Source organism: Coenobita brevimanus, chromosome 113 (genome assembly GCF_032717465.1).
Source record: "Coenobita brevimanus isolate Jiangsu-jjx chromosome 113, ASM3271746v2, whole genome shotgun sequence".
Classification (NCBI taxonomy): Eukaryota; Metazoa; Arthropoda; class Malacostraca; order Decapoda; family Coenobitidae; genus Coenobita; species Coenobita brevimanus.
This window is the reverse complement of record NC_137066.1, coordinates 15286860-15297622: the sequence shown is the minus strand read 5'-3', so window position 1 is coordinate 15297622 and position 10763 is coordinate 15286860. Positions and strand designations below refer to the sequence as shown.

General features: G+C 40.0%; 1 protein-coding gene across 1 annotated transcript in view; it reads right to left on the bottom strand.

Moving 5' to 3' along the window:
* Nucleotides 1-10763, bottom strand: part of LOC145418266 (uncharacterized) — a 481506-nt gene that overhangs the window by 102766 nt on the left and 367977 nt on the right. Inside the window, exons 14-15 of the mRNA XM_080286710.1 lie at nt 4195-4287; nt 2748-2815 (exon numbers count right to left, since the gene is read on the bottom strand). Of these exons, the coding sequence (XP_080142836.1) occupies nt 2748-2815; nt 4195-4287 (161 nt within the window). The remainder of the gene's footprint in view (nt 1-2747; nt 2816-4194; nt 4288-10763) is intronic.

Here is a 10763-nt window from a genome sequence, read left to right as displayed (position 1 = left end):
GGTAGGGTAGGCTACTCATCCACTGTTCTTCTTTCCGTAACTTAGGCCTTTGTGCCTGTATCAGGGTACTCACCCACCGTGCTTCTTTCTGTAACTTAGGCCTTTGAGCCTGTGCGGCTTATTGGGATACAAGACAACTGAATCATCCACATTATCGCAGTGAACTCCCCTAGCTGTTTCTCTAGGCACTCATCATAACTACCAACCCATAAATGGTGGATGGATACCTGAGACTTGTAGAGTAGTGTCAACTGCCCGCACCGGGATTTGAACCCAGGTATTAATGGATAGGCAGCTTTGTAGCACGAAACACTAACTACTCGGCCATCACGTTGGGTTGGTGAAATCGTCCAGTAGTAGCTAACATACAATGCACTAAGAATCATTTTACTGAATCGTTTAATGACTACTCCTTCATCCGTGCAGAAGGATGGTTGGATCGTTTATCAACACGGCTTTTTGAAGACGTAGTCAAAATTTTAATGTTGAGTGGATAATCCCATTTTTGTGATTTTTAATATTTTCATTTGTGATTTTAGCTTATGTAGAATTTTATGAAAAAAGAGATGGATATAAAAAAAAAAAATCCTGGTAGATTGGTGAATTCCATGGAACAAAATTGTAGCGAGAATATATGTAAGTCAGAATATGTGTGACAGTTCTTTCCAGTGACTTCTCCCCGTGGTGAAGAACTGCCAGCTGACCGACCCACCAGTGATGACGTCATGTTGCTATTGTGGATTTAGACCCAATGCTTCTTTCTTAACTGCGTCCCTTCAGTACGAGGATGTCTTTCATATATTATTCTACTCACCATCCAGTAATTATGTCCATATTAAGAGATGCGTGTGGTAGTGATACTATTAAAGACGAATTCCAATGAATATAAAAGAGGTTTTCCCTAAAGCTAAATAAAATCACAGCCATTAACAATAAATTCACCGATCTGAAGAGGCTGAGTACCTGTATATAATGTTATCGTAGAAATCTGGTGACATGGCACATCAAATTGCAAAAGGTAGCCAACATGTTTCTTGATTTTTATACCCAACAAGTTTTCAATTCCCTATTACCCAAACTTAAATGACTTGAAACTTGGCTAATGGACAACATGCGCATATCAAGTGGGCAAAGTTAACCCTCTCTGTCAGAAGAACTCACCTGAGAAAGTCCACTGGGGATTGAGAAGGTCACAACTGTAACCATTAATATTTCATGACCTAAGCAACTTATAGCATTGTAACTAAATCCAAACGATTTTGTTCACCTACAGGTGAAACATGGGACCTGAGAGCGTTATAATGCCCCTTATTACTCCCCTTGGTTATGTGTTAGCCCGCATTGGTTTGTTTGTCCGTCTGTTGGCAGGATTACTCAAAAAGTTATGAGGAGATTGTAACGAAATTTTGTGGAAGGGTGGGCCATGGACCAATGAAGACATTATTAAATTTTGGAACGGATTTGGACCCGGATCCGGAATATCCCGCACAATACCTCCATTTTTTTTTTTTCGATGAATCTCAATGAATTTCTGTTAAACGGTAGGCCTTGGACCAAGAAAGAACTGATTAAATTTCGGGGTGGATCCGGATCCCGATCAGGCTGAACGAATTTTGATTAAATTTTGTGGAAGGGTGGGCCATGGGACAAGGAATATTTTTTAAAATTTACGGACCGATCCGGATCGGGAGTAGCCAAAATTTCTCAATGAATTTCAATGAAATTTTGTGAAAAAATGGGCCATAGACCAAGAAAAAATTGAGTAAATTTGGGGGCAGATCCGGATCTGGATCCTATATCCGCGGATCCGGATCCTTTTCAATGGCAATGGCATTGGGGCACCGTGCACTCTCTTAGTGCTTTCTAATTTAATCTAAATTCCTCCTGCACTGTGTTATTATAACTAAGTGCGGGAAAGTATAAGCTATCCTCTGCTTTTGGATGATCATTTATTGAACGCCTGTAATTACCTCCGCCATGAAGGTTCTGTTTTACCCCACGTTTGTGTGTGTGCTTGTTAGCAGGATTATTCAAAAAGTTATGAACGGATTTTGACGAAATTTTGTGGAAGAGTGGGTCATGGGCCAACGAAAAAATTATTAAATTTTGGGCCGGATCTGCATCCGGATCCGGAGTATTCTGCACAATAGCTCCAACAGTGTTCATGAATTTCAGTGAAATATTGTGGAAACGTGGGTCATGGACCAAGAAAGAATTAACTAAATTTGGGGGCAGATCCGCATCCGGCTCCTGTATCCACTGATTTGTTAGCAAAATTACCCAAAAAGTTATGAAAAGATTTTGATATTTTGTGGAAGGGTGGGCCATGGACAAAGGAAGAAATGATGAAATTGATTCGGATCCGGAGTATCCCGCACAATATCTCCAAAAGTTCTCAATGCATTGCAATGAAATTTTGTGGAAAGGTGGGCCATGGAACAAGGAAGAATTGATTAAATTTTAGGGTGGATCCGGATCCGGATTCGAATATTATATCCATGGATGCGGATCTTTTTTCATGTCAGTGGCATTGGCGGAGGTATGCTCTCTCTGAACGCTTTCTAGTTGTTTGATGTGATCGACCGCTATCCCACATTACGGAATATGTGCACCAACAATACTGAAGCATACCTGCCATATTGTCATCAAATGCTTCAGAAAGTATCGCCAAAAACTGGAAGTTTTCCGCAGCACAGAGCACTCAATTTTAGTAATACATCCGTAAGATCTTAAAGAAAGGTGCTTACCATCAGTTTTGGGTCTGCAGTCTTTAACATGAAGGACGTAGCCACAGTAGCGGAATCTCTTGAAGTATCTGAAATGGTAATTATATATATTATTACTTCGTTAACATAATGGATCGTATTGTTATTGACTTGGTAGATTTTCTCTTCCTCTATGATCCAGTTAGTTTATTATAGCTTAACCGCCGTCAGTGAGACAACATCTGTTATTCTTGCTTTTCCCAGAGAATTATGTTAAAGCTTAGGAAAGACCATTCGCTTTGATGGAGGTTATGTTGGCTGCATCTAACTCCTTTAATTCGAAACGCCTCTCCTACGCTGGATTATACCGCGTGCCGAGAGCAAAAATAATAAAGAAAAATGATAATAATTAGTCGTGAAAAGAAAGGTTTCCATCCCAATGCATAGAATATACTTATTATAAAACGTAGAAAAACGTAGAAAACATACAGGATTCACACACACACACACACACACACACACACACACACACATATAATTATATATATATATATATATATATATATATATATATATATATATATATATATATATATATATATATATATATATATATATATATATATATATATATATATATATATATATATATATATATATATATATATATATATATATATATATATATATATATATATATACCGAGCAAGACAATGATTTGTTCTCATATGGCGTTTGCGAATTTAATAATCTGTTGCTGGACATACTAATAACCATTTAGTACGACAAGGTCTTCTTCATTTTGGTCTTGCTGCCCACGGACTATTTTCAATTGCTTTTTGAAATGGAGACGTTAACTTTAATATGCCTCCATTGCAAAGAGGAAATTATTAACTCCTTCATTATGAACGGTTTTCCCAAAGCTGACTAATATCGCTTGCCGGTAGTAAGTAAAAATTAAAAAAAAAAGTTATAGGAGAGAAAGAATTAATCACAGAATATTAATTACAGATTATGATGATGTTGTAACTGATGATGATGATGAGTTCAGACAAGTTTCTGATCACATGATCCGAATCATGGAATAAGAGCGGTAATGATGATAGTTATAAACACACGTCCTCAAAACGTGTTATCAATCATAGCATCACCGACAAGGTGTATAATAAAATGACAGATTTCGTCAATCAGTAAAAAACAAGGAAAAAAGCGAGGGAAGAAGGTCGCCGTTTAATGAAGAAACAGTCAAGTGATTTGGCAAGTAAACTTTTTTTGAGATTCTTTATGAATACTTCCTCTGTTGCTGCAATATACAGTACTGTAAACTGTTGCACGTAGGATACCAATTGTTTTAACAATAATAAACTGTTGATATTTCTGTTTACTGGCGATACAAATTGCTGCCACTGATCACTCTGATATACACCACCACTATTGGTATATATTGTTTCCTGTGTATACCGTAACATAAAGTGTTGCTGATACTCACACGTGTTGCATGTTGGCAGCGGCGGGTCCTTGGGTGAGGTCTGTGGAGATGTTGCTGAGGAAGTCTGAACTCAACTCCACTCTCTCCAACACTCTGAGGGGCAGGCAGGAATGCAGTGTTACAGTCAGTTTGTTTTTACCTGACGGAACTGGGCCGCCTTCACAATCTGAATGCTAAGTCGGGTTTGCATGATTTTGGATGATTCTTATTTTTGAGCTAGGAATAACTCTCCTCTTTTACTACAGTCGGTTAGAGTTTACCTGACGGAACCAAACCTCTCCCACAACCTGCATGCTACGTCTTGGTTGCAGGAAATTTGATGAGCCTTTGATGTAAAGTAGGAAATATTCTTGTTTAATAGTCAACTCGATCCCTAGTATGACTAAAACTGGCTAACAAAAGACTTACACTACTTAAGAATCATTGTCATATTACAATATGCGTGCTTTTAATGTAGCAGCCTCTACCACACTACCTTAACTACCCCAGATTTTTGTCCTTTTGAAGCTTATTTTGTGTACCGGAGTGGAGGAAAAGGATAATGCTATGGCTCTACATCCTATCCACAGCACTCCTGTGTGGCTAGCATCCTACTCTGCTATTTTGTTACGACTTGGCATTCGAGATGACAGGATGGCATTTTTAGGCAATATTTGAGTAACGGAGGTTGCTAATAAGGGCTGCGTTCTCTTGGGCTTACTAGATTTTCTGGCATTTCTTCATGAACGACCTTCCTGGCATATTACACCATGATATTCCCTCAGTGAAAGAATTATGCTCACATACTGCTTCCCTCCTTCCCTTTCCTCCCTCCCCCCCTTACCACACTATATAAATATGTGTCCTCGGTCTCATTCAGACTTGACGAGGTTTCACATTTGCCCAGACTCATATATCCTCAAAAGAAACACGGCTTTAGTTCCTGGTTGTCAGCCTTCAATTTAAGTCATTCACGACACTGTGAGATTGACACATGCCCATTTTCTTTCCAAACAAGGACACGATTTGCCTTAACAACATACAACAGAATATTGACGGGGCGTATACCGAGAGAGAGAGAGAGAGAGAGAGAGAGAGAATTATGAATAGTTGACGAGATTTCTGTGATGTGCTGAGGAGATAAAAATAGAATTGTAAACAGAATTGGCTATGATAGGGTACGACTGTGTGTGTGTGTGTGTGTGTGTGTGTGTGTGTGTGTGTGTGTGTGTGTGTGTGTGTGTGTGTGTGTCACAAATACCCGGTAATACTATTTATTCTGTATACATGTAATTGGTCTCTGTATATCCGTTTGATGGGTTGTTTCCTTCTCTCTCTTGACCATATTCCTACTTTCTCTCTGGGTACCGCCGTCTGGAGAGAAAGGTAAAGATCCCAAGAAGCCTTATATCTAAGGATGGACCACACCTCTGTAACTCAACCGCTCATCAAAAATTTCCTTTTTTTTTTTGTCCCTAATCAGTACACAAAATTGTCCTCGCTGTTGTTGCTGTTTACCTCCCTAAACTAACGTACCAGTCGGCCACCAAATCTCGACGTGACAAGTTCCTGCCTCTCTCTCTCTCTCTCTCTCTCTCTCTCTCTCCCTCTCTGTATATATTGTTACGGAACAGAGAAAGATAATGTACACTTTAAGTGAGAATACGAAGAGTCACTACTGTCCCGTAAAGTTCCAGGTTCAAAACAAAAGAGTTAGGTAAAATTACAAGTTAAAGTTTAATGCTTAAATTAACAACAAAACATTCAGGACTCATAAAGATAATGTAATGGCAAATAAACAGGTTAAATATATGGTTAACTGCAATAGCCTCTATTAACACGAAATTAGCAAGAATAAATTTATCTAAGTCAGCCCTGATAAAAATGAGATACCAGATAATACTCAGTGAATGCCAGATAAATAATTACAGATACAAACTATTATAAAAAATGACTGACATAAAGAACCCCACACGAATTACAAAAACTTCACTAGGCCTACAAATTAAACTTATGCTATAAAGTACAAGAAAAAATGCAACAACAGTTATACTCAAATTACACACAGCTGCTAGATGGTTGGAGATTTCTTGAGCACTCACAATAATAATATCTGTACAGGGGAGGACAGAGATGTGATCAAAATGAGGAGCAGATCTAAGTGGCAATGATGCAGAGACTGAGCTCATTATATAGGGGCCAGCAGAGCCTGATACAACTTGTAAGAGGGACGCGCAAATGAAGCCATGGGGACAGAGAGCTGAAAATCCCGCACTGAACCAACAGAAATGACGACTTACTCTACTATAACGGTAGAAGGGGGAACTGAGGCAGAACACGCTCGTGATCAAACATGCAGCATACTGTGCGTTAAAATTACACAAAGGATGATGAAATCATAGGCTATGTAACACCTCCCCACAAAGAAAAAGAAATTTACAAAGGAAATTTCTTATTACTCTAAAACAATCTGTCTAAAGTCTAGATAAGCAATCTGCAATAACATTCTCTTTCCCCTTGACATGTTGTATGTCTAATGAATACTCCTGAAGAAGTAGACTCCATCTTGTCAATCTCTGATTTTTATCTTTAAACTTACTAAGGAATTTCAGTGGGTTATGATCGGTATAAATGACTATGGGGTCAAAACCAGAACACAAATAAAATGAAAAATGCTGTAAACCCAAAATCAAGGCCAAAAGCTCTTTCTCAATAGTTGAGTAGTTCTTTTGAGGTGGAGTGAACTTCTTACTGTAATAAGATACAGGATGTTCAATACCCTGATCATCCTCTTGCAGCAAAACAGCCCCAGCTCCTGTATCACTTGCATCAACAGCCATCTTAAAAGGCTTAGCAAAATTTGGAGTAGCGAGCACTGGCTGACTTAATAGAATAGCTTTAAGTTTGTTGAAAGAGGATTCACAGTTATCGGTCCAGACAAATTCAACTCCCTTTTTCAGTAGGTCTGTAAGTGGTGATACAAGAATAGAAAAGTTAAGAACAAATCTCCTGTAATAACCTACCATTCTCAAAAATCTTTGTAGCTCTTTCCTACTTTTAGGTCTGGGAAGATCACTTATAACCTGAACCTTAGCTCCTGGTGGTGCAACATGTCCATCACCAATTACATACCCAAGGTACTGAACTTTAGCTTGACCAAACTCACGCTTTGATAAATTAGCTACAAGATTAGCATGAACTAAACGGTCAAGAAATTTACTGACATGGCATAGGTGATCTTTCCAGTTGTCACTGAAGATTAATACATCATCAATATAAACAACACACCCTGCCAAACCCTCTGTTACAACATTCATGAGCTTCTGAAATGTGGCTGGTGCATTCTTCATACCATACGGCATTACAGAACATGCAAAAGCCTTTCCTAGTGTTACAAAACATGAGATCTCCCTAGCACGTTCAGTCATAGGTACTTGCCAGTATCCCTTTAACAAATCAAACTTACTTATGTACCTAGCCTTTCCGATCTTGTCTATGCAATCTTCCACACGAGGGAGAGGGTAAGTGTCTGTTTTGGTTATCTGATTAACACGTCTGTAGTCGATGCAAAGCCTCTGTGACCCACCTGGGTTAGGGACTAGAGTGACAGGAGAACTCCACTCGCTCTGACAGGGCTCAATCATCTTGTGGTCCAACAGGTAGCCAAGCTCCTTCTGGATGAGTGGAACTTTCACTGGGTTCACACGGTAAGGAGGCAATTTAATTGGCTTTGCGTCTTCAACATCGACATCATGCATCAACACAGTGGTTCTTCCTGGAGTAGCACGGAACACTTGCGGGTACTCCTGCAGTAATGCCGAAAACTCCTGCCTTTCCTTGGGTGGTAGATGAGAAAGCTTAGTCTGGAGATCATTCATGATATCAGGATTCTTCCCCAAACTATCACTCAGGCTCATACTGCATGGGAGAGCTTCACTTGCAGACTCGGGTGGAACAGCTACAGTGCAGACTGGATTATTTTCGTCCCGCCTGTGATATAACTTTAACATGTTGATGTGACATAGTTGCTTGCTCTTTCTACGATCTGGTGTGGCGATGACATAGCTGACATCACTGAGTTTCTTCTCCACGAAATAAGGGCCACTAAACTTGGCTTGAAGAGGTTGCCCATGAACTGGTAGCAGAATCAAAACCTGATCTCCTGGCTGAAAGTGGCGTAACCTGGACTTCTTATCATACCAAGTCTTCATCTTCTCCTGAGCAGCTCCTAAATTCTCTCTCGCCAGCTGTAAAGCAGTGGACAGCCGTTCTTTGAAATTCATCACATACTCCAGCAGGTTGACGTCATCTTCCTCCGACAGCCAGCATTCCTTGAGTAGCTTAAGGGGTCCTCTTACTTCATGGCCAAACAGTAGTTCAAAAGGTGAGAAGCCCAGTGATTCATTTGGAGATTCTCTTGCAGCAAACACAACGAATGGAAGACCTTTATCCCAGTCTTTCTGATGTTCCAAACAGTATTTCTTGAGCATCGATTTGAGTGTTTGATGATATCTCTCCAACGCTCCTTGGGTCTGGGGATGGTAAGCTGAAGACGTGATCTGGGTGATGCCCAACTCTTTCAGAGACTGTTTGAAAACGTTTGACATGAAATTACTTCCCCGGTCTGACTGTACCTCCTTGGGCAGACCAAACTTTGTGAAGAACCCTAGTATTTCCTTAACCACGTTCTTTGCTGAGATATTTCTAAGCGGAATGGCTTCAGGATAACGAGTAGCCATATCAATCAGGGTCAACACATAAGAAAATCCTGAAGAAGTCTTAGGAAGAGGGCCCACAATATCCACCAACACACGGGTGAAAGGCGCCTCAAAAGGAGGAATGGGAACTAGAGGTGCAACCTTTTCGGTCTGATTACACTTCCCCACAACTTGACAGGTGTGACAAGACTTACAATACCAGGAAACATCCCTGAAGATACCTGGCCAGTAGAAGTGTTTCAAAATGCGTGCCACAGTCTTCCTCACTCCAAGGTGTCCTGCCAAACTGGAATCATGAGCCACTCGAATGATATCCTGCCTACAAACACGAGGGATGACAACTTGATGTACAACCTCCCATTCACAGTCGGCTGATGCTGTTGGGGGTCTCCACTTCCTCATAAGTACTCCTGACTTTACATAATAACAAGTAGAAGCACCGGCTGACTCTTCTTCACTGTAAGCAGAGTTAGCTAGACCTTTCAACTCAGGGTCAGCAACCTGCAACTCAACCAACTCTTGACGAGACAAATTATCAACACTACGGGGTACTGCCTCATCTGGTGAGTGGTCCAAATTAGCAAGAAAAGTGTCAGCTAGGATAACATCATCATCATCATTATCCTCTAAATCACCAGTAACTTTAGACTTAGCCCTAGTGACAGCACATGCAGGGAACACATCAGGGACATCACAATCCTGGGACGCAGCCACTGGCTCACTAGACAACTGAGGAGCTGGACACACTTGACTTCCACCAATATCATTTCCAAGTAAGAAAGTTACACCTGACATTGGGAGTGTCTCAACCAACCCAACCATAACGGAACCATTAACAAAACCAGACTCTAAATTCACTCTGCACAGAGGGACAGAGAAGTAATTATTCCCTACACCTTGTAAGATTACAGTTTCATCAGAGGAATTAAAATTAGAGCCTAGAACACTGGTCAGCATAAGGGATTGGCAAGCACCTGTATCACGATATATTTGAACTGATTTCCTGTCATTACTGTCCAGAGGACTGACAAAACCATCAGACAGGAAATTAGCACATGAATTCTTGAGAGTGTCACCCACGTTACTGCTCAAAAGAGGAGCTCCATCATGAGAATTTAAGTTACCCCTCAAAGCAGGTTCAGTTAACTCAGTTAAAGAATTCTGGGAACTCTCAAGAGTGGACACTAGACCAATTGACTGAATATTTAAAGACTCCTTTTTGTTCACATCACGCTGTCTCCTGAAACATCTCTCCGTAGTATGACCAAGCTTACTACAATAAGTACATTTACTTTTCTGAAATCTAGAGGTGAAGCTGGTATTTACTTCCTGAGAAACATCATCCTTATTCTCTTTCCTGTTACCTGTACTCTGAGTAGAGGCAACGTACTTACTCTCAGCTTTCCCTTTTTCTCTAGAATATCTCTTGTGAGTGAGAACATACTCATCAGCTAAAACTGCAGCATCAGACAAATTATCTATTCTTTTCTCATCAAGATATAGGCTTACATCTTTACTAATACACCTTTTGAAATCCTCCAGCAAAATCATCTGCTTAAATTTACCAAAATCAGAATCCACATTCTTAGAATTTAACCACTGCTCGAACAGATCTTCTTTGATTTTTGCATACTCAACATGGGATTGCTTATCTTGCTTATAAGTTGTCCTAAATTTTACTCTATAAGCTTCAGGAACAAGCTCATAGGCCTTAAGAATCAAGCTCTTAACTACATCATAATTATCAGACTGATCCTGAGGCAAAGATGCATAAGTTACTTGAGCTTTACCGGTGAGAACAGTTTGAAGGAGTACTGGCCAATACTCCTTAGGCCAATTAAAACCTGTAGCTACCCTCTCAAACAACTGAAA